The 27,987-nt window shown below is 37.3% G+C and overlaps 1 protein-coding gene across 2 annotated transcripts; it reads left to right on the top strand.

The window, feature by feature from the left end:
• Nucleotides 1–46: 46 nt before the first annotated feature.
• PPP1R3A (protein phosphatase 1 regulatory subunit 3A) lies at nt 47–27,763 on the top strand. Of its 2 annotated transcripts, XM_087933991.1 has the most exons (5): nt 48–888; nt 18,936–18,994; nt 19,099–19,223; nt 23,651–24,107; nt 25,611–27,763. In XM_087933991.1, exons 1-5 carry the CDS (start codon nt 92–94, stop codon nt 26,405–26,407), a joined length of 2,235 nt encoding a protein of 744 aa, XP_087790117.1. In that variant the 5' UTR covers nt 48–91; the 3' UTR covers nt 26,408–27,763. The 2 variants fall into 2 exon arrangements, with proteins under 2 accessions (XP_026568904.2, XP_087790117.1); XM_026713119.2 differs by having other exon boundaries at nt 47–888; nt 23,651–27,763.
• Nucleotides 27,764–27,987: the final 224 nt, after the last annotated feature.

The following is a 27,987-nucleotide window of genomic DNA, read 5'->3' as shown; positions in this document are numbered from 1 at the left end:
GTAATAGTAATCCTTGTTTCAAATCACAGAGTTTCAAATATCAGCTGCCACTACACAGACTGCTCTCTTTCAGATTATATCAGAGAACCCAATGGAGTCTTTTGAAGAACCTGGTCATATTGGTAGGGAGAACTTATTAGAAGTTCCTACTTTAAGCAATTGCTTTTCAGAAGAAGAAGATGTTAAAGCTACACATCAGCATCGTTTCTCCCCTGCTCCCCGAAGGCGGAATTCAGATTCTTCTGAGGAAATGGAAGCAGAAATCCCCTCAACTACTGCAAGAAAAGTTTCCTTTGCTGATGCATTTGGTTTTGATCTTGTATCTGTTAAAGAGTTTGATAGCTGGGATAATCCAATTACACAGCCCAGTGATGATCTAGAAGATGAAGATGTGCCCGTGGATGAATTCTATTTAACTCCATTGTTTCTAGTTCCCACCACACAAGAGGAACTTTTGCAAACTGTGCGTGCACATAAAATATGTTTAGAGTTTGTAGAGTTTCTTCCAGGCGTAATATGTATGAAGGGCATCATTCGTGTTCTGAATATAACCTTTCAGAAGTTGGTCTATGTTCGAATGTCTTTGGACAACTGGCTGACTTATTATGACATCTTAGCAGAATATGTGCCAAATTCTTGTGATGGTGAGACTGACCAATTCTTATTCAAGATTTCATTGGTTCCTCCTTATCAGAAAGAAGGTGCTAAAGTTGAATTTTGCATACGATATGAGACATCTGTGGGAATATTTTGGTCAAACAATAACAGTAAAAATTATGTTTTGATTTGTCATAAAAAGGGAACTGCATCGTCATTGGACAATAATAAACCTCAGGAAGGAGTTACAAATAAACATATCAAAGGCTGCTTAAAGACAACACTGAACAGGTGAGATGCTTGTTTATTGTAAAAACTCTATAGTTTCCACGCCTATATTGTGGGTACACTAAATAAAACGTGATGCAGATATACATACATATGTGCAAAGAAACAGTTGAGTATAAAATATTACAATGCTGATTATCAGAATAGTATGAAAATTCATATAAGTAAGTTTAAACAAATATAGTATCTCATTAATAGCTTTATGAAGTTAAGAACAGAGAAGATATGGAAACATTTGAAGAAATTTGGTTAATGTTAATGTACCCATTCACGGCTCCTGACTCTTTGCCCAAACTGTGTGACCTACAAACCATGTGCTTGCAATTTGTTTACAGTTAAATGTGAAATCCAAACTCAGAACAAGGAATATTTCTGTCCAGATCCTACTAAAGAATCTAATGACAATATTCAGGAAAGGAGCCAATAGCCAAAGCAGATCCATATGCATTAATTAGCTATTTTAGTTAATCAGATGTGTAAACCCATGATATGTTCAGTGATCTTCTGCAGTCTGCATCCTGACTTTCTGAATTAAACAGATGAGTATAAAGGAGATTGTAAATATGGCCAATATGCTATCTACATGTGTTGGGCTCTAACAGCCATAGTTTTTACCTACTGATAGGAAAATATGCAGGCTATGGTCCATGATATCTGGATTGTACTATGCAAGTCACTTTTTAGATGCTGCAGCACAAATCCTTTTCTCTCTTAACTAACTATTTCTTACAAAATTGCTGTAAGACATACAGTAAATGGAATAATAGTGTACTGCTATATATCTTATACAGATTGCTATGTAGCATTGATCTGAAATGCTAATATCAGAAAACATTATTTCTGCAGTATTTATTTCATGTTATCATTACAGTACAATATGATTTGGAGTTCACAGTGCTCCAAACCACATTCTGGCCCCATAAAGCCATTTTTCTCAGTTGTCTGGATTATATCATCTGCCGTGATAGAATCTATCAGTGTCTTCTTTCAGAACCTTGAAATTAAATGTATCCACCTAAAGTGGGATTAGGAAACTGGTAATTGATCTCAGTAGGGCTACTTCTCCCAATTCATTCAAATCAATCTGAACCATTGTGAAAATGCCAGAAGTAAGTGCAGTCTGCTGCAGCTTCCCAAGGCAAGGGGAAGTCCATTATTTAAAAATGTGAGATCGTAGTGATGAGTCAGAAAGATAAGATCAATGCTATAATTTTATTGAAGAACCAAGACAATGTGACAACAGTGTCCTGGATTTAGAAATGAGAGGATAGGAAATTTAGGATCAGGGTGGGATTCAGCCAGTTTCAGGTGAACCCGATGTTAATTTTACATCCAGTTCAGTGAACTGGTAGTTCTGAAGACCAGCTGGCCCTACCTCACCCTGCCCCTCCCCTCCAGGAGTCCCCATGAGTCTGATTCTGGGTTCCAGGTAAGTGCAAGGAGACCTCCTAGGCCCAAACAGGGTGTGGGGCTGTGCAGACCCCCCATGCCCCATTTTGGTTCTCCTGAGGCTCCAGGGAGGCTTTCTAGGCCCAAAATGGGGCACGGAGAGGGGTGCACTGCAACCCAGCACCCTGTTTTGGACCTAGTAAGTCTCCCTGGAGCCTCCTGGGAGCAAAAATGGGGTGTGAAAGAAAGAAAGAAAGAGAAAGAAAGAGGGAGAGATGGGAGAAAGAAAGGGAGAAAAGGGAGAAAGAGAAAGAAAGAAAGAAAGAAAGAAAGAAAGAAAGAAAGAAAGAAAGAAAGAAAGAAAGAAAGAAAGAAAGGGAAGGAAGGAAGGAAGGGAATGAATGAATGAAGGAAGGAAGGAAGGAAGGAAGGAAGGAAGGAAGGAAGGAAGGAAGGAAGGAAGGAAGGAAGGAAGGAAGGAAGGAAGAAAGAAAGAAAGAAAGAAAGGGAGAGAAGGGAGAAAGAAAGAAAGGGGGAGAAAGAGAAAGAGGGAGGCCAGGAAGGGAGAAAGAAAGGGAAGGAGGGGAGAAAGAAGGAGAATGAAGAAAGAAAGAAAGAAAGAAAGAAAGAAAGAAAGAAAGAAAGAAAGAAAGAAAGAAAGAAAGAAAGAAAGAAAGAAAAGGGGCAGCAAGGGAGAAAGAAAGGGAGGGGAAGGGAGAAGGAGGGAAGGGAAAGTGAATGAGATATGGATGGATGGATGGATGGATAGAGAGAGGGAGGGAGGGAGAGAAAAAGGAGAGGAAGGAAGGACCACAAACCCTGGCACTAGACACAGCTTCAGAGGATGCTTTGAAACAGCATAGCAATCCAGGGCTAGAAGGGACGTTGGAGGTCATCTAGTCCAACCTCCTGGTCCAAGAGCATTGTTAAAGTGATTTTCTCTCTTTTGAGTCACCCAGTCACGTGGCCACCAAGCCATACTCACCAAGCCACGCCCACATAACCGGTTGTTAAAAATTTTGAATCCTACCCCTGTATAGGATGTGAAATAAGTTCCCTGTCTCATGAATGGAATCTCCAGTTTTAGACTGTTTATGCCTGAAACAATACATTTGTGGGGGTTTTTAATATAACGTCGAAGAATGCACATCCCAACAAAAGGGTTTGGAGAGAAAGGCAGGAAAAGCAGAAATATCAAGGACTAAGTGCTTGAGAATCTTGCCCTACTGGTGTCTTAAGATTATTTTGGATTTTGTTTTGGCCAAAACCAGGAACAACCAAAACACTCCAGGTTTCAGTCCATCTGAAGTGCAGTTCACCACGAACGTGCAAGACTTTCAAAGCACAGTATACGTTTTGACTTCAAAGCAATGCATTTTCTGTATTGTGCATACCCATAGAAAGATATCTCAAGACAGAGGCCCCCAATTTTGGGGGCACCAGGGACTGGTTCTGCAGAGAGAGGTTTGGAGTAATTTCTCTGCATCCCACAGAGGGGGGTTTCACTTGCTTTGCGTGTTTCTGGCACGCTGTGATCAGGTGCTGGTTCACGGAACAAGGGTGAATGACCATTGGTCTAAGGTGATGCATCAAAAACATTTCTGATTGAAAAAAACGCAGAAAGAAAAATAAAGGTTGTACTGCATTGTGCAGAATTCTTACAACATATATATGAGAACCATAAAAATTGTAAATTGTTCAAAAGATTTGTTTAACCTTGTTTTATTTTTAAAGTACATTGGACTTTAGTCCTTAAGGTTGTGCAGATATTTTGAAATGTGAAAATGGATTTGGTGAAGCCTTATTAATCATTAATTTTTAAAATATGTATAGATTATATTTACACTTTATATTGTGCAGTGTATGCATGGATCATATATCACATATTATTTCAATTCCTCCTCTTAATTTTAAAGATACTATGTATAGTAAAATAAAAGAAATAACAAGTAAATCTATCAAGAAGCATAATATTAATATTTCATTTCATTTACATTCTACTTTGTAAATTTCATAAGGAGTATCCATATATCTTACATAAGTATAATTTGATTCCTGAACTGAAGACCAAGTTTTTCCCAATTTATATAGAAAATACAACAACCTGACTGGCAGTTGAAACAGAATAACAGAAGTTACCTTGGCAATCTTCTTGTCTAACCCGCTATTTAAGCAGGAAATGCTATTCCATTTCAAATAAATCTTCAGAGCAGTTTAGAGAGTTGTCCAATCTCTTCATAGAAACCTCTCATGTTAGCATACCCACAACTTCTAGAGACAAGTTGTTCCCCTTATTAATTGTTCTAACTGTCAGGAAATTTCTCCTTAGTTCTAAGTTGCTTCTCTCCTTGATTAGTTTCCACCCATTGCTTATCGTCCTGCCCTCAGGTGTTTTGGAGAACAGCTCGACTCTCTCTTCTTTGTGGCAACCCTTTAGATATTGAAACACTGCTATCATGTCACCCCTAGTCCTTCTTTCCATTAAACCAGACACACCCAATTCCCGCAACCATTCTTCATACGTTTTAGCCTTTGTTGCTCTTCTCTGCACTCTTTCTTGAGTCTCAACTTTTTATATATATATCATGGCAACCAAAACTGAAGGTAATGAGAACATCAGTGCAGTTTACAGAGTTACAGATGTCTATACAGGAGGTAGTGGTCGCCAACCAGTGGGCCGGGGACCACTGGTGGTCCACGAGAAAATTTTGGTGGTCTGCAGAGAAATGTCACCCCCAATCACCCCCCAAAGCAATTAATCCAGGCTTCACAAGAACACAAGGCTAGGCCACCCACATGGCCCACAGGAACACAAGGCTTGTGTTGCTTGCGTTGCGATCAACACAAGATAGTGAGGGGAGTGGGAAAAAGGCGGAGGAGGGGAACTTGCCCCATTTGCCCCATGCGCCTTGCCTGGCCACTGGGCTGCTTCTTTCCACTTCTTTTTTCTTCTGCTTTTGGCTGCACGCAAGGAAAGCAGCAAAAGTCTTTCTTTCTCTCCCCCCAACTCCACCAGAAATGAGTCTTTGGGACCCTGCAAGGCCTCCTGCTCCAAGATGGCTGTGCCAGTGTGACAAGTCTCACAAAGACTCATTTCTGGTGAAGTTTGGGGGAGAGAAATAAAGACTTCTGCTGTTTCTGCTGCTTTCTTTGCATGTAGCCAAAAGTCTCTCTCTCTCTCTCTCTCTCTCTCTCTCTCTCTCTCTCTCTCTCTCTTCCCCCCACCCCCACCCCGAGAACAGAGCTGGAGATGGTATTCTGTGATCCCAAATAAAGAATGATCAATCAGTAGGAAAATGGGGTGGGGAATTTTCCTGAAGACTTTTTTGGGGGATTTTCCCAGGGTCTCTGGTCCACGGGATTTAAAATTATGAGTTTGATGGTCCCTGAGGTCCAAAAGGTTGGCAACCTCTGGTCTAGTCTACCTTGTAAATCTCTGAAGCATTTCTACGTGTAAATATATTTATACTTGCTTGCCATCACACCCCATATTATATTTATTATTTCTTTTATATCAGCCTGCTTTTTACCAGATTATATCACGCATTTGATTTTGAATACATATTCCAAACAAATTTGATATGCAATCTTGAAACTGAGTGAACATAAGGAAAGACTAGTTTAATCCAGCAGTCTAGTTTAATCCAGAATTCTATCATATGTAGTTGGCCACTTCCAGTCTGGAACTGTATAAGCCTGAAAATGAAAGCCATAATTGTACTATAACTTCTCCTTAACCATTGATGCTGAGGTTGCTGCCTTTGATTCTTAAGACAGTAGTTATGAAGACTAGGAATTATTGATTAATTTGCCTTTTTTTGCAATACATCTTTCTAAATCCTTAGCAATGCTAAGATCTGATAATTTGCTTTGTTTTTAAGGAAAAACCTCTGCCTTGAATTTTCTACTTACAATGTTCCTTTGTCAGTATCACTAGCTTATCAACTCATGGCAAATCATCAGTTAAAAGGGAATGCTTTTTCATAATTTAGGAGTTTTACCATAACCACTAAGCTGACAAACTGCAATCAGCAAGTGGATTTGGTTAAGCTTTTTGCTATTATTAGGTACTGATGATATGCCTGATATTTACCAGCAGTGCAGCTGTTCCTTGGTACTGTGAGGAGGCATTTTAACTTACAGAATGACAAATGAATAAACAACACTCTTGTTATTGGCTGATCCTACTTAAGATTCTTTATACCAAACCAGGCTGAATGTTAAGAGATTCACAGTCTGAGAGCTTTAACCAAGAACACTGCAAAAACATATTTAATCTTTTTTAATTTCTTTGGATTTAGCACAGATCTAATATCCATAGACAAAAAATAACGTTCAGCTCATTAGTTATCCCTCTTCAATCTTGACTCTAGCAGCCAAAACCACCAACACTGGAGAGTAGTGATTGTGGCAGCCAACTGTCAAATTTGGGTAGATAAGTTTCTTTTAATTCTGCTAAAGAATATGTACAAGAAACAAAGCCTCATGTATACACTCTTTGATGAGTTGTGTCTATCTTGGCTAATGAGAGCTAGATATGTGTATGGGCTTAGTTCCAGCTCTCAATCCTTTGCCAATTTGGCTAATTTTGAAGAAACAAACTAGGGTAGTGATGGCGAACCTTTTGGCCCCCAAGTGCCCAAAGCGCGCACATACCCAAAATGCAAGGTGACCCCCACACACATGCGCCCCCCCATGTATGCATGTGTGGCCCTCCATGCATGCACAAGCACCCCGCGCCCTTGTGCATGTGTCCCCATCCCATGCATGCGGCCTACCCCTGCGCATGTGCGGCAGAGACCCAAAGGCCAGCTGGTTGGTGGGAGTCGCACGCACATGCGTGGTGGAGATGAGCTGGACAACATCACGTGTGCCCACAGAGAGGGCTCTGCATGCCACCTGTTCTGTCGCGAAAACAAGATCAGACTCGAGACCGGAGTTGAATTCAGCTCTTTATTAACTGTCAGTAACTTCAACTTAACTGGAGCCGCGGCAGCCTCTTTTATAGCGGCTGCTCGTGTGGCTCGCGGCCAATGGCATCTTTTTAAACGTCCCGCCATCAGGCGGACCAATCGCAGTAGTTGTTAAACAACCAATTGATAAGCGGCAATGATAGTCCAATCAGAATGTAGTATTATGAGTATGCAAATGTCTATATACAACACCACCTGTGGCACATGTGCTATAGGTTCGCCACCACAGAACTAGGGTGTAAGATCTGAGAAGTATGTACTGTAGAGAGAGGATTTCAAAACTTCCTAGAACTGGGAAATCCAAAAATCCTCCACAAAATGGCAGAAAACCATTTCTGAAGGATTGCTAAGAAATTCACTAGAAGTCACATTCAGTTTAAGGAATCTTTATTATGATTCATGCCATTTATATAATGAAAATTTATACATTTCATTTTATTTAGGAACAGTTATTGAACATTAACTGTTTAATAAAATACATTCGTACTGGCCAGTTTTCAATTTTCCTCTTCAAAATAACAGAACAAATGACTGCAGGTTCAGGGTTTCTTAGATGAAGCTGATTATCTGAAGCTTTTCTTATTGGAATTTGAGACTAGACATAGCCTGTGTAATTCCTTAGTTTTATATCTTATGGTTAGTTTATATAAACTTTATATCACCTATGTTTCTGGAATAGTTGGTATTGATTTCATTAATACGGATGACAACTGCACCTCTGTATCTTATAGCCAACAAGGTGGTAATGAGATGATCCCTCATGGTCTGGACACAACGACAGAACAAAAGTAGTCTAAGAAATTGAAATGTATTAAAATAAGACAGTCAATATCTTGTAAATAAACAGATCTAGGATTACAAGTACATCTGTTCTGGATGGAATAGTACACTTTTTGAAATATCAAGTCCATTCTTTGGTACAAGTCCATTCAGGTGTCAGTTGATAGCTATGCCCAGAAATCATTGTACTAAGTTTTCCCTTGATTATGCTTCTTTCTGAACAATGACCAAGATTAACAAAAGTCACCTGTGTGACTATCAATTTCTATTATTGCAATATTATTTATTTTGGGCTATCCTTGAAGAGTGCTCAAAAACACAACTTAGAAAAAGGAATAGCAAGTTTTATTGTCTGGATTGTAGTATAGTCTAGGGTATTTTTTTCCAAATCCTAATTCAAAGGTTGTTCTAATCTCTAAAGTTTTAAGTAGTGTTTAGTAATCTGAAGGATTTACAAATACAGCTGTGTAGTCAGTCTTTGGCTTTGCAGGCAGAAGGATATTTTAAACCACGTGAGGGGGCATATACAGCACATCTGCTGCTATTTAAATTGAACACGTTTTTCCTAGGAAATGTATAGTTGTAAAGATGTTGCTGCTTTAAAGAGGAATAGACATGTACTATATGCAGGCCTTACCATCAGCGTATTTACCTCAGATCTAAAGCCTAGTGCTAAACATATGCATCTGGACAAATTTTACAGTCTTTATCAGAAGTATCAAAAAAGGGTAAATTTGATGTGCTAATAGCAAGTATCCAATGAAATATATACTCAAGGGAAGTTTTTTTAAAAAATATGATCCTGTTCTAATTGTTCAGTTAGATACAATTTTACATTTGATTTGTTGCCTTGAAGGCCTGAAATTTGGAAACAGCAAGTTGTGTAAAATTGTTTATTACTGCAGGAAATTGAAATATGATTCATTTAAAAAAAAAACATTCATAAATGAAATATCCTAACTTTTGGTGAAATACTTTAATCTTACCGCAGGTAAGGAAGTATTTTCTAATGTGTTCTTTTTAAAAACCATCACATACTTTTATTAGCTGTAGTTCCTTCTCTTTCAAATTACATGTACTGGAATAGCTGTAATCAATACAAGTATAAGCATGAAAAATAGTATACAATTCAAAAACTAATTTAGACTGCAATGCTTTTGAGTTATACTATAGATATTGCGCTGCTGAAAATTATATTTTTAGAATATTAATAAAATCCCAAATGAAAAATATTATAAAATCTGAGCAGAACAAGAACAAAATAAGCCTCGCTTGACAGCACAAGCTGTGTGGCTTGATAGCAATGTAATTTAGCTGAATTGGTCAAACCAGTACCCTATATCTTCATTTCATTATCCAATCAGGAAACAAAGTCAATCTTGCTTTCTGTAATAGAAATTTAGCAAAAAATATATCACTGCTGGACAGAAACAAGGTTGTGTTATAGCTGAAAGTTAAAGAGTCAATCACAAGAAAAATGACGTAATTAGCATATTAATGTTCTATTGCACTTCAGTAAACTTTCTGGTATATATGAATTTCAATATCAATTTATTATACAGCAATCATATCTCCAGCAGCTGTGACTTTATCAATACATATAAACAATGATTTCTAACCTTCAATAATTACTATTAGAGGAGTGGGGAAACATAGGCAGCTATATTGTTATATATATGATAGGTAAACCAATTATTAAACTTTATATGTGAAGGTTACATTAATAACATTATTAGAAACCATAGCTTTGGATGTTTAAAAGAACAGAATTTTCTTTGAATTGCTCATTTAGATTTTATTGATTATAATTGTAATAGTTACTGGACCAGAGAGGCTGAGGCTCAATTCATCAACAAAAGGCTTGCTGTGTGCCTTGGTGACCCAGAAGATTGTCACAGCAGTATTTTATGCCCCCCAAAAGAAATGATTTATGAGTGTTTGAATGCATGTGGAAGTAGCACGAGTAAAAAATATAGTGAGTATTCCCTATCAGTCTCTTATTTCTCTGATTTGTCACACATTTGTTTTTGTGTGCTCTATATCTTATAATTGCTATATTCTATTCTTTTCATACCCTATACAGGAGTAAGTCACAATCACAGAAAAGAAATTAAGATGGCAGATTGTAATGTATGACTTCTGTGTTTCTTTCTGTTCGTTAAAAAGATGGAAACAAAAGATTTAACTTCTCAAAGCCATTGATTTAAAAGTCCTGTAGATCTTAATTCTTGATCATTTCAGTATACCCAATAGCAGGTTGGTTGATAAATACGGGAGTTGCGGTATATCTGAAGTCATCTGGATGCTGCCAGAAATGAGAGACAAATGTTATGACTGTTCAACTGTAGAGATTGTTGATAGAGGAGATTATTTATACCTCAGGGTTGAAAGAATGATCCTTGGTGCTTTCTGAGCTTGGTTGTTTTCTTGCAGATGTTTCATTAACTGAACTAGGTAAATTCATCACTGCTAGTAGGGAATGGGGTTTGCTCTCATTTTATATTCTAATCGTGTGATTTATCAGTGATGATGGGAATGGTCTTGACGGTTCTTTGGTTGAGTATTTACTGTTAAGCTTGTTTGGCAGTTCCTTGATTGGGGTATTGTTTGCTTCTTGATTGTTGGTCTAATATTAATCATGGTGTTAATCTTTGCTCTGTTAATCTTTATTGGTATTGATTGGTGAGGAGGTGTGTTAGTCTTTTTGTTCCGTTTTTGTTTTGATTGTCTCTTTTCAATGTTATATAGATGTTGTTTATGTCTATGTGCCTGTTGATGGGTGATTTATCAAAGTGCCAGACTTCAGGAAATTGTTTAGTGTTTTTGGACTTTCCCAGTTGAAACTATGGCTAAGTCTCTCTATGTTTTGTGAAATTAAGCAGTTTTCATAATGTCTTCTGGCTTCTAGGTGGTGTTCATGGAAGCAGTCTGCTACTCTTCTCCATGTTTGTCCTACGTTACCTTAAACTAATACCTTGTTGAAATACCTTTTGTTTTTATGATATCATTCAGTCTTTTAGAATAGGAGCCTATCAACATGACACATCTTGCCTTGGGACTCTTTGCCCACTCTTCCTTGCAAAAGCACTACAAATCTGTCAGGTCTCCTGCGCACTGTCCTTTTGAGGTCACCCAGTAGATTTTCAATTGAATTCTGGTCTGGAGTCTGGTTGGACCATTCTAAAACTTGATCTTTTTGTGAAGCCATCCTTTTATTTATTTTGGAGGTATGCTTCGGGTCATTGTCATGCTGAAAGGCGAAATTCCTCTTCAGCATTTTAGTAGAAGCCTGAAGGTTTTGTGCCAAAATTGAATGATATTTGGAATGTTCATAATTCCACCTTGACTAAAACCCCAATGCCAGCCAAAGAAAAGCAGCTCCAAAGCATTAGGTTGCTGCCACAATGCTTCACTGCGGGTATGGCGTACTTTTGGTAATGCATAGTATGGTGTTTACGCCAAAGATGCTTTTTGGAATTACGGCCAAAAAGTTCACACCATAATGCATTTTCCCACACGCTTTTGTAAGACTTGATCTAGGTTTCTGGAAATGTAGCCAGGCTTGGATTTTTTTTTTTTTGTAAGAAAAGACTTCCATCTTGTCACCCTACTCCACAACTCAAATATACAAAGAATATGGCAGACTGTTTTCAGAATACTTGCCAGAAATGCCTGCAGCGCCTTTAATTGTTGCCGGTAGCCTGTCAGATGAGGGGTTTTTTTTCATCAATTTTGGAGGGACATCTTGGTAAGGACACTATTGTGTCATATTTCCCCACTTGTTGATGACTAACTTGACTGTGCTACATAGCCAATGCCTTGGATGTTTTTTTTGTACCCTTTCTCCTGACTGATACTTCCAACAATGAAGTCCCTTTTATTCTTTGCATACCATGGTTTTTGCTGCAAGGAAATGTCAGAACTTTATATGAATTTGGTGAGAGTCACTTTGATGGCAGGTGGAACCTGGCTAGTATTTAAGATCAGTTTGAATGTAGTTGGTTAATTCTGAACAAAGTCACATCCCTACCTATAAGGGAGTGCGCACAGTAATGGAACATGCTATTGTACACTTTTTTATTGTTATTTCCCCCCGCCCCCCAAAATCAAGTTGCTTTTCAATTGAACTATATAGCTTTTGTGTCATGTTAGAAAAAATCTGCATTGATTTATCTTGGTGTCATTTTTTCTTCTACATCTCAGAAACCTGACACTTTAACAGAGGTGTGTAGACTTTGTATATCCATGGTAGATAGGTAGGTGGGTGGATAGATAAATAGATAGGTAGGTAGATAGATAGATAAATAGATAGATAGATGATAGATAGATGCTTTATGAAGCAACATACTTTATTTTATTAGTTTGTTTTAATTTGAATTTTTAAAAAAGAGCAAAAATGTCCTAGAAATACAGGAAACAACAGGCAATCCTTTGAGATTTAATGCTATCCAAGTCTACATAAGATCAACATAAAAACTGGCATCCTAAATCTTTTCAACATACACACGAAAATAGTTATGAGAACTGGCAGTCACTTGATATACATGAAATATCTGTCTAAGAATAAGGTCAAACTTCCAGACATGAACAAACCTTCGTTTCCAACTTTATGATTACATATCTTAATCTACCTTTTTTTTATGCCCGAGAATATTGTATGTAATAATACAGCATGGCTTCTGGTGGAGCTTGTTTTTCATTAAGATTATGTCTTCCCAGTGCTGATTCCCAATTAAGATCCAATCTGGTTGGTCACCAGGACCAGAGGTTTTTTCTATTAAATTTTCGGACTCATGCTGGAGCCCATTTTCAGGAAACTTTTCTCTAGCAGAGTGTGTGCTGTTCTGTGTATGGTATTTATTGTGCCAGTTGTAAGTGACTTTTTAGATATTGATTGGGGTGTGTTGATGTCTGGCTTTTAAGTCATTAGCTGTCATTTGCTTGTGCTGCCCACCTCTCACCTTCTAAGTATTTGATAGACTGTTGATATATCAGCATTCCCGTTGACTGATGAGGGACCTTTTTCGCAGGCTTCAATCACTTCCCTGGCTGTTTTTGTGCCTGCTCATCCAACAATCTTATTAGCTGTTAAGAATATTCAGCATGAGATTGGATAGAACAGCCCAGATACCGGAGAAACTAATTGGTCTTGAATCTGAGTTGTGATATTGAGTGGAGACCCACCCTATCCAGGAAATGGTGTAACCGACACATAACACAAAGTTCAGCAAAGGGCCTCCTAAGCACAATTCCCACCTGCACCTGTTGATGTCCAGGAGGAGGAACCATAAGTCCAGGAGGACACTCCAAATTGCACACTGGATCTGTCTGGTGTAGTGCATGCCCACCCAAGACCAAAGGTTATAAATACCAAGGTTCAGATGAAGTATGTTATTTCCCATCCAAGCTCCCACAGCCTCCAAGGCTTGCTTTTGAAAAGCATTAAGCACTTAAAAAATGCCACATGATGCTGTTTTATTTTATTTTGTTTGCACAAAACATATCTCAGGATCAATCCTACCATTTCACATATGACAGAAAAGGCTGCAATCTCACAACATTCTAAAACAGATTAGCAGTCGATCAGAAGCTTATATTAATTGTGACTGAAAAGCGTGATGCTTGTCTCTGATCCTTTAGGTGGATTCTCCTCGATCTAAAGCTATTTAATTTTTACAATTAATATTTTCTCTGGATCAGCGTTACTAACCAGGACATTCTTTTCCATACATTATTATTTATATAGCTTTAAGCCCAGAAATCTATAGAACAATGTGATGACCCAGAGTATATCAGAAATCCTGTAACTTTCCCCATAGAACATTCCCCCCTTGTTTTATTGCCTTGATCATTATCATATTAAGTTTTATTTCCTTGTTGCCTTTTATTTTCATTTGTTATATCATCCATTCTGTTTCTCTGATTATACTTCCAGTTGGCTCCTCCTCTTCCTGGGTTTCTTTCTGTTGCTTGCGTCTCTGCTGTTTGCAACTCCGTTTCCAGCTTTTTTACCATGTCCTGTATTTTGTTCAAAGTGTTCAAAAGTCCTCTATTCAAAATATCTTTTATATCTCATAGTTCCAACATAATTTATCTACATATTTTACTCATCATTATTCTTATTTATTCCTTTTTTTGGCCCAATTGTCCAACAATAAGCTGAGCCTCATGTTTCAAGCTATAAATCCAACATCCAGGAGTCTTTCAGTTCAAAAGTTAATCAATCGATTTCCTTTAGATAATCTAAAAGGTAATATATTCATAATTTTTTCCATCGGTTCAGTTTTATAATGTAATTTTCTGGGGCCTCTGGTTGTCTCTGGGATTTTCCAAAAACTTCATGTCTATAAATTCAATCTTATATCAAAATCTTCAAAATCACTTCATAAAATTTCCAACTTTGGGAATAGTTGTTCCTTCCTTCTGTCATCAAGTGGCGCCCCATTCCAATTTTAACCATTTTTCTCCGATTTTAAAAATAGCAATCCAAAATAATAAGATAATATTCATTTTTAAACTATATGATTCCATTATTTTAAAATGCCTTTTCAATACAGTGTCTGTCCATTTTAAAGGTCCAATTTTCCATGGTTCCCAGACATTTGCCTTCTCCCTTTTTTTTTCAATTTTAAAATTTTTAAAAATTCTCCAAATGCTTTTGCCACCACTTTAAAAATAACAGTTCCTTTTTAGATAGTCTTTTGGAGTTAAATTTAAGATAAAGAAGATTCTTCTCATCCTGCTCTAGGTACCATTCACTATCTCCATTCCTGCAGAGTGCTTAGATGGTCATGACTGTCACAACTTTGTGGCAGCCATTTTGTCCAATCCTTTCTCCATGTCGTAGCATAGAAGTTTTTCTTGGATTTCCAGGGGAGAGTTGTGTTCTCTCCTGGGACCACATGGAACACCCCTCCTTGGCTTCATCACCACCCCCCAGGCAGTTTTCAGCTCCCTCCAGAGCCCACAAACAGCAAGAAGCCAGAGCAGGAATGGATAACTCTGTTCTCTGCTTCTGGCTCAACATCAGCCAGAAGTCTCACTGGGATTAAGGGTCATCTTACTTGTTCACTGCCAAGTAGTCACTTGTGCTGACAACTGGTTCATGGGAATAATTCAGTTGACCACTCTTGAGCACTTTTACACTGGGGCATGCAGGACAGCATGTTGGCTAGGAAGTTCTCCCACCCCCCCGGGATGTATTTCAATGTGAATTCAAACTGATTAAAGTATTGAGTCCCACCATACATGCTTTGGGGAAAGTTTGTGGGGGATTTTAAGGCCTCTAAATTTTTGTGGTCAGCCCATACTTTGAAACGGATTTTGCTGCCCTCTAAAAACTGTCTCCATATTAGCAGTGTCCATTGCACCATAAAGGTTTCTTTTTCCCACACTGTTCAATGCCTATCTGTCTCGTTCAACTTTCAGGACATGTAGGCACATGGTTGCAGTTTCCCCTCGTTCTTTTGGAGGGGAACTGCCTCCACTGCCACATGACTGGCATCCATTTGGATCACAAATGGCTCCTCAGGATTGGGATGCTTTAGGACTGGCTTGACTGCAAATAGTCTCTTTAGTTTCTCAAGGTCTTCTTGACATTCCATTGTCCAGTTTAGCATCTGGATGGGCTAAGGCTTCTCTTCCCCCCCCCCACATTTTTAGCAGTTTTGTGATAGGTAAGGCAATCTTTATGAAGGAGAGTATGAATTGCCTGTAGAAGATTGTGAAGACCAGGAAACTTGCAACTGCTTTCAGGTGCATGGTGCTTGCCATTCTAGGATGGCTTTCATTTCCCTGGGTCTATCTCCACTGCTTCACAAGATACTCTATAATCTAAGTAGTTTAGACTAGTCACATTTTGACAGCTTGGCATACAGCTTAGTGTTCAGGAGTTTGTCCAGCACTTTACGTAGTAGTTTTACATGTTCCTCCCTCATCTCAGAATAGATGAGAATGTCATCTAAATATACCAGTACCTCTTTGTATAGGTGCTTATGTAGCACTTCATTTATCAGCTGCGTGTCTATGGCTGGGCTCTCTGTAATCCAAAGGGCATCACTCTAAATTGATAGCATCTTAATGGGCAGTTGAAGATGGTTTTCTATTTGACCTTCTTTTGATTTGGTAATATGCCTCCATGAGGTCCAGTTTAGTGAACACTTTCCCTTTGGCCAAATGTCCCATCCTGTCTTTCATGAGGAGGAGCGGTTACATCACTAAAATCTACACATAATCTCAATTACCCATCTTTTTTTTTCCTTGAATAACATGGGGGCTGCCACTTGGGATTTTGCAGTCCCTCACCAAGTTTTTATCAATGTAGTTTCTCAATTCCCCCATTTCCTTTGGGGTCATTGAGTATATTTCGGCCTTTGAGAGTTTCACCCAGCAAGATTTTGATGGCACAATCCATGGGTCAATGGGATAGGACATCACATTTTTTTCACTGAATGCCTCCACTAGGTACCAGTATTTGTGGGAAATGGGTTGCCCTTTGAGCACCAACTCAGAGGTGACTTTTGTGCATTCTCCCTCTTTTTTCTCTCCACTGGCTGGGCCTGCCCAGGTTTCTTTTCAGGGGTTTCTTGGCCTTTTCTGTTATGGCCACATGTCTCTCTCCCCTTCCCCAATGCACAATGGGTCCTCACTTGGTGAGCCAAAGTAACCCCAAGATCATACTTTCTGCCATCTTTGGGGCTATCATGAACTGGATGGTCTCTTGATGAGTTCCTAACGTAGGTTGAGATGAGCGCCAGTGCTGGGCAGGCTGCAGATCAGTGGCCCTCTTGGTTGCATTGGAAGCATAGGCTGGGTCCATGCTTCGGGGCTTTGGAGGGAGCAGAAGCTCTCGCAATAGGATTTCTCCAGCCCAGCAGGTGCTTCTCTTAGCTCCTCTTTGGGCAGTTCCACACTCTTCCATTCCATTTGTAACCCACTAGGTCCAGCTCTGATTCTACCATTTGGTATCAGTCATGCATCCATTCAGGTATTCCCCAAAGCAGGCAGATGTGATACAACTCTCATTTCAGGGCATCTTGGAAGTAGTGGACCAGAAGCTGCTCTGGCCAGTGCCTCAGTTTCCCCACTAGCCTCCAGAATTCACAAATGTATTCAGCTGCTGTCTATTCCCGTGCCTGATGGTGTGGACATTGTCGATTTTAATTTTGTTGATCTGGTTTAATGTCAACATTCTGACTGACAAACCCAACCAAAGCAAGCATAGCTGAGATCCAATCTCTTAAAGCAAAACATTATTGAGTATATCATATTGGCAAAGATGAAGGCAAAACCAGATCTAACTATTTCTCACAGAAACCCATATAGTTAAAGTTAGAATAGAATCCTTTATTGGCCAAGTGTGATTGGACACACAAGGAATTTGTCTTTGGTGCATATGCTCTCATGTACATAAAGGAAAAAATACATTCATCAAGAATCATAAGATACAACACTTAGTGATAGTCATAGGTTACTAATAAGCAATCAAATCACACTAGGAAACAAATAAAACAATATAAATTGTAAAGATACAAGCAACACAGTTATAATCATAAGTGGGAAGAGATAGGTACTAGGAAGGATGAGAGGAATAATAGTAATACAGTCTTAGTAAATAATTAAATAAGTATTGAGGGAATTATTTGTTTAGCAGAGTGATGGCATTCAGAGAAAAACTATCCTTGTTCTGGTGTGCACTGCCCTATAGCATCGTTTTGAAGTTCAGGTCTTTCCTCCTGCCTATTAGGCCAGGTCACATTGTCCAATGGAGACTTCTGGTATTGTTGTGAGAAAGTCTTTTTTGACTTGGGTAAACACCTGCTGAAATGTCCTTGGTTCCCAGGGCTGGCATCTTGATGTCTGGAGCTTAGTTCTATCTATACCTTCCCTCTCCCCATAGTTCATTGGCAAGCTGAGAAGTGATAATAGTTGCAACAGCAAAAAATCCATTTGAAACTTGACAGCTAAATCTCATTAATCATTTTGATGGGCCTCTTGAAGGAGATGTTTCTCTTGAACTGAACTAGAGTCCAGGTGAACACTGTCCAGACAAATTGGAACAATTTATTTCTAAGTATCAGTCAATTTGAGTCTGCCTATAATATAATCTCCTATTTATGTATCAATCATTAAATAGAAGGAACATGCAAATAGTAAGTAGTGATTGAGTATCTTATGACCCTTGTTATTTGTCATTGGTATCTAAAATATAACCAAATGAAGAGGGCAGAGATTTTTGAACCAAGGTTCCTTCCTTCCTTCCTTCCTTCCTTCCTTCCTTCCTTCCTTCCTTCCTTCCTTCCTTCCTTCCTTCCTTCCTTCTGCCATATGTTAATCCTGTTTTGGAATTACCAACATTTTCATCTTTATTGTTCCAATTCACCCTAGAATATTGAAATGTGAAGGCCAACTTTACATTTCCTTAATTTCTTTTGTGTTGATATGTTGATTTGTAAAGAACATTTACTAATGAAAGGCAAACTGAAAATAATATATCAAACTGTATTTTAAATACTGTACCAAAAGAGACATGGTTAAACCAACATAAAAGTCCAGTCAACAGATTTGTCATGCGCCAAATGATAAAAGTAGAGAGCACACTGCAGTAAGGCCTCTGCAGAATGGTCCTTAGTGCAATAATATACAATGTTCACATGGATAATTTGCCACACAATATAGGAGACACCAAGTTTTTTGAGATCCCTTCATTTCAGATTAAATTTATGGAAGGAGATAGAAAGGTTAGGTTACTGTGATTATTTTCCTATGGTGACATTGACACATGAAGCCAGATGAGAAAAATAAAACTAATTTTATTCAAATACTACATTAATTATAATAATACTATTGCTTAAAAATCCAGAAAAAGATTTTAATTATTGTCCCTTTGTTTTCTTTCTCATTTCATAGTAAAGAGGAAACATTGACAATGGCTGATAAAGACATTTGGATTAATTCCAGAATCTCAGGTAGATGGTCTCAATCATTTCACCTTCTGTCGTTTGTGTTATTATTATTTTTTAAAGTAACAAAGCATCTAGGTGAATATTATTCAATAATTCAATTCTTTTAGATATCCCCCAGATCGTTTATTCACATCTGGATAATGAAAATAAATACAGAAAAGAAAATGAAGAAGAAAAAAATGATGGCTGTAATGAAGATGACAAAGAAAATGAGAAAGAATTGGAGTTGCTGGTAAGAATCTTTCAGAATCTTTTACAGCAGTGTTGTCCAGCCTGATTCAGGGGGAGGGAGAGGAGGGAGGGGATGGTTTTGTGTGAGGGGCAGGCATGTACATGCATAGCTTTACTCATGTAGCCCAGTTGCAAATAGGCCGTGGCCCGGTAATGGGCCACGGCTCACAGGTTGAGGATCCCTGTTTTATAGAACAATGTCAAGAAAGAAACTGCTAAGACTTTAAAGTACTCTAAAATCCTTTTCAGCTGCATGTCAAAGTGTTGGAGGGTGGAATCAAACAGCATTTTCTGTTCTTTTATTTTCTAAAATAAACAAATATTTCTTCCTGTTGCAAACAATGCACATGTATTTAGACCAACCAATTGCTTGATCAAAGCTTCTCCTGGGGAGACATGAGAAAGCTAGTGGAGTTTTCTTCAATAGAATAAAAAATAATTCTTCTGATTATTATTTATTTATTTTATTTTATTTATTTGTCAATTGTTTACGAGATAAGTAAAAGTGTATACATAATTATGAATACATGAAATGAGTACATATAAGAAAAATAAAAGAAAAATAAAAGAAACAATAGGACAGGGACGGTAGGCACGTTGGTGCGCTTATGCACGCCCCCTACAGACCTCTTAGGAAAGGGGTGTAGCAGCTGTGATAGACTGGGTAAGAGGAATTTATTGCTCTGAATGCTGCTGTTATTGCTCTGTAAACAAAAGGCTGTAACAGGATGTTCAAAGCACGCTGGGTTTTTGAAAGAGAGCAAAACTCTCTGAATTAAAACACTTTAACTACAATCAGTGTGTCTCTGAATAAGATTGTTTTGTAATAGTTTTCTTCAAGTTGAATAGTCTTTACTTTTAAAGTTACTTCTAGTTGCAATACCTTTTTTTACTAAATCTGACAGTCACTCCAGATCATTAATCACAGTTATTTTCCTCCTTTGAGTCCCACTTTCCGAGGAAAATTCCACTGTAGAAATTTGAGTGCTTCTAACCAAGACTAAGCACGCTGTTACAAGATCTTTCCTTTCTTTTCACTTCTGTCTTAGCTGACTTACTGATTTTGATTTAGCTATGCAGGCAATTCTCCTTTTAGTTCGGATGGAGGGGTTTTCTTTGTGTCAGTCAAGGAGCCTGTTCTCTCCTCTCAACAACTGAAGCCTTCCTCTGCCGTTCAGGGTAACTTTTGGCTCCTAAGAGCCTCAGGGCTTTCTCCTCCCTCCTTGTTTCTCCTGCCAGCTGTCCGATGTGGCTCCGGGGAAACTGTGGGGGAAATTAATGGAAACGCGTTGTCTGGCGTGGAAGATACTTCTATCAGCTGTGTGAGGGATTTAAATGAAGGTACGTTGTTTGCATTCCTTGGGCTCCAAGTGATCCAGTTCAAGAGCTCCACCAGTGTGGTTAATAGGCTCGATGGAAGAGCTTCACTTCTCTGGGGAGGAGAGGAGGACTCCGGATCAATTAGCAGGAGCTATGCTAGTATTATTTGGGCTCCACAGCTTCAGAATCCAGCGTTTTTGGGCTTGTTTTTGGGATCAGGTTTACTCACGGTTACTGGTGCAAGCAGCAGCTTTAAAAGTGATTTCTGGTTCAGGTGGTGGCTTTATAGGGAGATAGTGCTCCAGGAGTGAGAGCTTCACCTTCCTAGTTGGGCGCCGCCATCTTATTCTCCCTCCTCCCACCCTATCTCGCTAGCATCTTATTGAATTATCTGTCAATTATTTTGTGGATATTTTAAACTTCTTATTAAGTTGTTCAAGTATAAAATTCTAAAAACCAGTGGTAAAAAAATCAGCTGGGATTTGTTATTGGATATCCCAGACAGATTATTATGTGTATCAACTCAAATGATATATTCTGATACGTTTCCTCAGCAAACAAAGGATTGCAATCTTCTTACTGAGGAAGGTTGAGGGAAAGTAGCTCATAGTAGATGAATTGTACACAGGCCTGACATTTTTGGAGGGGTGAAATGATACCACTGAATTTTTCTTAAAAAAACAACTGAAAATTGTTCAGATTTTTTTTCCAATTGTTCAGGAATGCTGTCACTAATCTCCATACCTCCAAAATTCAATCCTCATTCTTGGAAATCATGGTCCTGTCTACTTTGATGAAAGATTACTGTATTGTCTACAAAGTACCCATCCATCCCAAATAATTTAAAAAATGATCAGTCTGTGGTCACCAAACTTTGTTCGCTTCAGTTAGACAATATTATTATATATTCCACAAGAGAAAGATCTTTCTCTACTTCAACAGTGGTGATACGTATACTACATAATTTGCCAATGCTGTTACTATCAGAGTTTTAATTATATATTTAGTATGATTAAAGGATGTAGGATGTTTTGAAACATTTAATTTTGTTACCTTTCATTTAACAACTTATTTCTCTTTTATCACAGGATATAAGGGACAATTTGAAAACAATAGAAGAATAATAACTTAAATTCTTATTTTTCTGATTTTTATTATTGCATTTTTTTCCTTTTTTTAGTTTTACAGTTAGAGCCATACATAGACTATAACTAATGGCTACTCAACAGTGATTGTTTGGAGGCTTATGAAAGACCAAAGCAATGATGTTGCAAGTGAATCTTTTTAGCATTTGATAATTGCGTAAAATAATTTTTAATGTGGTGCACCTGGTGTATAATTGATTTTTAAAAATTGCTCCTTGTCCAGAAGTTTTGATTCTGGAGAGAATAATAGTAGGGAAAGTTAAGTTATTGTTTTTCTAAACTCAAAAATTTGACCACAGATACCATCCTTTAGATATAACACACACAATCCCAATATTGACTAAATCACACTGATTTTATAAATAATTATATGTTCACATTAAACATTATTTTTAACCTCAATGCCACTTATATTGCATAAATGTTATTCAGTGGGTTAGCCTGCATTTTATGAGAAGAAAAATGGCATAGTTATATACACAAGTAAATAAGCAGGAAATATAATGGCGTTTGTGAGTGAAAATATAAAATCTGAAACACACAAAAGGATACACTAAACATTAGCATCACACAGGCATTTTGGGTAGAGAATAAGACAATTCTTCAGCCCAAAGTTATCTTAGCTCTAACTTTAGGAGAGTTCAAAGTTGTCATTCAGAATGGAGCTTTTATTGCCTGAATAATCAGAATTGAAATATTATTTTTATGAACAAAGTCATAGCATTCTCCAATACAAGACTTAAGCATATAGAGTTTTTAAAAAATCTACACCCCTGGTCAAAGCTCAGTCCAATAATTTTATGGGCTGCATAATGAATTAAACAATAGAGGTCTATAATAAATGGAAATGCAACCAAATCTTTGAAACTGATAGGCAATGGCTCACACGACAGCTCAGCAGTTGACAAGTAACATCAGCCTTATGTGAGAAGGGGAAATTGTAAGATTTGCATATAATTATTGAAATCATGCAAATGTCAGTTATAAGGAGGGAGATAAGGAGGAAAAGAAACAGGCATCTCACTATTAAATCCTGACAGTTGGCATCACTGAAAAGCTCAGATACATTTGAGGACTAGTTGGCAGAGGGTCATTAAAACAGAATTTGCAGAAACATTAGTTCCTTCACTTTTCTTTGAGTGACGTTTTACTATTAATAGTTTGCAGAGGCTTTGCAGAAAACATATTAATAGGAGACATTGTAATAGGGGTATCTGCAGAAAGTGTAAATGTAATAAGGGAGTATCTAAGTTGCTATCTTCTAATTGATTGGTACAGAACCATCCAACTATGCATTTGAAAGCAAGGGAAGAATGCCATAAGATGCAAATGCTATTGAATAATATAATTTAATATTGGAGTGATACTAAAGAAACTTCTTGGTGGCCTTTCCTAACTCTCAGTTTCTGCAGTTTCTAACTAAACCATTCCTGTCTGAGGGGTCTGAGAGAAGAATAAAATAAACATAATCCTTATAGTATTTGTCCGTGTACAAATGTGCCTTTGGACACCCCTGTACATTCTTTAGCCTTGATATTTTGTGTCACTGCATTCACTTTAAAATAAAGCATGTCTAGAATGGAATGTGCTGTTTGAATGAATTAGTTTGCCTTGTATAGAATTTTCTCTTCAGGATTCATTTCTTTGAAGCATACTTGAAGCTTACGGAGCTCATAAATAAACAGGCTAAGATGGGGACAGACATAAAGAAGAAAAGTGGAAATTTTTTTTGCCTCTTATGTTTGTTTGTTGCCCTTTGTGGCTGTGCATGCACATGTACTTAAAATGCAATATTCATTTTGTAAACAGCTTGGAAGCATGCTTTCTGAAAATGGGCTTTATTGGAAAAAAATATTTCTTGAACTGAACTCCTTTTCATGTGTGTGTGTATGAGTATGGGCATATAGTCTATTCACTTACACATTCACACATAGTTTCACACTCTTTTATTCTATTATTTCAGCTAAGTCATCACTTTACTAGAAGCAGAAGTTCTTCAATGAATGAAAGGAGTTCCTATGCAACTGAGCCTGTTAGATTTCCAAATGAACTACAACAACCGGGGGACAAGCTAGAGCCTGGCTTGATTAGACAACCTCTGCCTAAAAGCTCTTCAACTGAACATTCTTTACAAGACAAAGAACTGCAGAATAATCAAACATATTCCGTTGGAAATAATAGACAGTTATTGTTCCCAGAAAAATGCAGTGAGGTTGACTTACTAAACAAAACTGCACAGTCCTTAGAGGGTTTGAATCCAAATGAAACCTATTTCTCACCAGAATATTGGTCTGAAATCAATAAAAACCAGAATATTCCAGATACTGTCTCAAGCAATTGTGGAATGCATCCAGCATATGTTCAAAGTGAGGAATCTAAGAATGTCCCAAGAAATAAAACAAAAGAGACATTATTCATAGGTGAGGATAATTATAACTTCAAAAAAACAAGGGAGACTATTTCCTTAGAAGATGATGAAGCGGGGAAGTTGAAAGAAAATGCATTGAAAAGAAAGTATAATAATATTAAGACAATCCAGGAACAACTTAAGCAGGAAACAGCTTTCCAAATTCCAGAGTTAGATTCAGAAAACATCGGACATGAACCCCAAAGAGAAAAAGTTGAAAGCAAAAACAAATTATGTTTAAACAGTGGTTTAAATAGTGATGCTATGGCAAATGCTGATGTCACAGAAAATTGTTTGGCAAGCTTTCATTCAGAAGACATTGTAGAAGAAAAACATAAGTCTGAGTATAATGATGATAAGGAAAAAGAAATCATGCTAGAAAATTTAGAGAACTCTCCAGAAAAACAAATATCTCTTACCAGCAGGTATAGAAAACATGTCTTACGTGATAATTATGAAATTAACAGGCTAGCTAAGTTACCTCAAAGGGAAGAAGTAATGACTTCCAGTGTCCCAGGTGAAATAAAAGAGCAAATGTCAAAATCAATAGGGCTTCCATATTTAAGTGACAGTGGAAACTCAAATAATAATAAAACAGAAAGCAAAAGTTGCATTATAGATGAATCAAATCATGACTTAAAAAAAGAAGAAATTAGAATCCCTGAGAAACTTCATAATACACTTTGGGAAAGTCAATCCCATATTGTACCACCAGTTGATGAAAATGTGTTTATGCAATCTATAAACACAAAGAAAATGTCTGATAGCAGAAACAACTTAGAAAAAAGGAAGTACAGTCAGAATGATAATCCAGAAAACATAAATATTTCTGAGGTAGAACCCTGCCAAAGTGAACCTGGCACGATTATTCTTAAAGATCAGAGTACCTGGGACAGATTGATGATTCAAACGCCGAGTGGTTCAGAAAATCAGTTGGCAGAAAGGCAAAGTGAAGCAAATAAAAGAGTGCAGATAAAGGAACTAACAGGAGTTGAAGCCATGGGGGGTATTAATGACAATGCAAGATGTTTGAAAGTAAGTCCCACAGATGAACTATTTACTTGCCAAGATGCATTCAGGTATGAGGAGACCTCGGTCACTAAGCATGATAATACAGAAGAAGAAGAAGCAGAAGCAGTTACAGCTGCTTCTACAATTAAAATGACATCAGAAAGTGTTCCTGAAAAAATGTCTGCTAGTGAAAAAGCAGTAATTGTTAAGCTACCCCAAGAGACTGCATTAAGTGACAGGCCCACAGAGGAAAAGGAAATGGTATTTGATATACATGAAGGAAAAAATGATGGGTCACATTATCCTCTTTGTCAATGCAATAGAGAGGGTGTATTATGTGACACCAAATTTGGAGTATCTGCTTCACATATTAATAATGTGCCCACATATGAAACAGTACATGTGGAAATGATTTCAACACATGCGGCAAATGAAATGCTTGCCAAAGCAGAACATAATTCTGTAAATAATTCACCATCAACTGAAATATTTTGTCCTTTTTCAGCAGAAGGGAAAATTGTTTCTGAACAAGGTGTGCATTGTGAAGGTGTGCAATTGAATCATTCAGAACATTCTTCACAAGGCTTACACAATAAAGAAGTTGAAGAAGGAAGCATCTGGAGTTCATTTTCTCACCTAGGTCCCACAACTGAACCAAAAATGTGCCATTTGGATAAAAATGTTGTGGGAAGCTGTTATAAAAACTCCTCAGTGATATCTCCCAAAGGATTTGCAGGCCTTCGTATTGCTGAAGTAGAAGAGATGTCGCCTCCACCCACAAATGCTTCAACTGAAATTGCCGCTCAATCTGGATGTAACTTCAACCCAAAAGATGAAACAACTCATGTTATTACAAATACCACTAAGCTGCAAGAATTTCTTCCTAGTGAGAACAGAGAAGGAAACATAAGCCAGTTTTCCCATCAAACAGAGTTCAGTCCAGAAAAACAAATAAGGCCCACAATTTTAATTAGGGAATCCACTGAAGAAAGAGAAGAAACAAGCTTAGCTTCGGAAGGTTTAATAACTGAAAAGAAAATGAATATTATCAGACACGATAAGCAGGCTTTTTTTGATCATACAGGAATTTCTAGCCAGAAAAATGAAGCTTATAATTCACCTGCTGAGTGTCTTGTGTTAAAGCATATTGCTTACAAAATATTTTATTTCCTTTTGTTCATTGTATTTTGTGTAACGTTGTATCATTATGATTTAATTGTCTGCTTTGCCCTCTACTTATTTTCATTGTGCTGGCTATATTGTGATGGTAGGAGAAACAAAAACTCCATCAAAAAGGAATAGTATGAATATTCCACATTGTATGTAGAATTTATTATCTGCTTGTTCCAAAGAGTAACAATGTCTACTCTTAAAACCAAAATAAGACTCCTTTCCTCTTTGCAAATATTGCTTGAAAAGAATGCACACGGAATGCATATGTACTGTATATGCAGCCATTCTATACAGGACCATTCTGTTTTGAACATTAAGTATATATATATAAACCAAGAGTTCTACAGCATATCAACTTACATTAAATGTAGCTGCTGTCTCTTAACCCATTATGAAGGCGTGACACTTCAGTCTGCTTGGGTTTGATCGTATTTATTTTGTAGTATAGTCTCATTTTCTGTGAATTTTAAAAAATATAAATATATTTAGCGACATAAATTAAATACTTAATGCTTTAAAAAGAAAGAACATGCTAAAAGGGCCTGTTAATACAAGAGTTTCCCTTGCTAAAACAGTTGGCAATTAACATCGCAACGGAAGGATTGGAAGAAGCACTCCCATTACTCTTCAGCACATGTTGCCTAAGAGTTTTGTACACCATTCCTTTATATGAACCTGTGTGCCTCTCATCTTTTTTCAGTTCTACCATATGAAGATATCCGATCTTTAAGAATTAGTGACCTAAATCCAAGCTCTCCTCCATATTTAAACGGTTATTTGACCATATTCTTAATATATTAACATACTGAAAATTTGATTTGTGCACAAACCAGTGCAATCGGTGAGAATTAAAAACCATAAGGAATGTACTTCACTTGCTAAATCTGTTACATCTTATTGTCCATCTTCCTCAATGTAGCTCCTTCCAGCTACACTGGATTTACATATTCTTAGCTGCTAATATGACCAAAGGCTGGCTAGAAATTCTACAAAGTACCAAGTTGGGAAATGCTTATCTACTGCTCTAATTTGTGGGTGGCTGGAAAAATTCTGATACAGATTACATGACTGGCTTTTTCCCAAGGTAATGAGTTATATAATGAATAACATTAATAGCACGCTGTCAGCTGCAGAATGCAAATTAATTACAATGTATGCATAAAAAAATATCAAGTTAAGCAAGAAAACCAGGTTCCCATTCTTATCACAGAATTAATACAGACTGATATACACTAAAAGATAAAAATTGGAGCCTCGCTGTTTTCATTTGTTTGTATTTTTACAAATGAAGTGTGTGATTTTCTTTTTTTTTTCTTCCACACTATTCCAGTTAGTTTTTTTGAACCGTATTATTTGGACTATGTTATATAGAAAAAGCAAACTTGATGAACAGTGAATAATACTAATAAAGTTTGAATGTCTTGGTTGTATGTGAATATTTCAAATTATCAAATGAAAATAATAAAGTATAACAATTGTGCTATATCCTATGCAGCTATGGAAGATTAATTTTGATCAATACTGACAGTTTGGACCTCCCAGCTGATAAATAATAAAGAATTTGCATAACTCTCATTCACTTTTTAAAAATTAATTTTTAATTATCTAGCTATACTTTATGTCTTTGAAGACATAAAGTAATGGAAATGGAAGGAAAATAATATCGTGATCCTTCATCTCTACAATCTTTTAGCTGCAACATCTGCAGT

This window comes from Pseudonaja textilis, chromosome 5, assembly GCF_049901715.1.
Source record: "Pseudonaja textilis isolate UNSWEBS1 chromosome 5, rPseTex1.2, whole genome shotgun sequence".
In the NCBI taxonomy this organism is placed as follows: Eukaryota; Metazoa; Chordata; class Lepidosauria; order Squamata; family Elapidae; genus Pseudonaja; species Pseudonaja textilis.
This window is presented reverse-complemented; position numbering and strand designations above follow the sequence as displayed.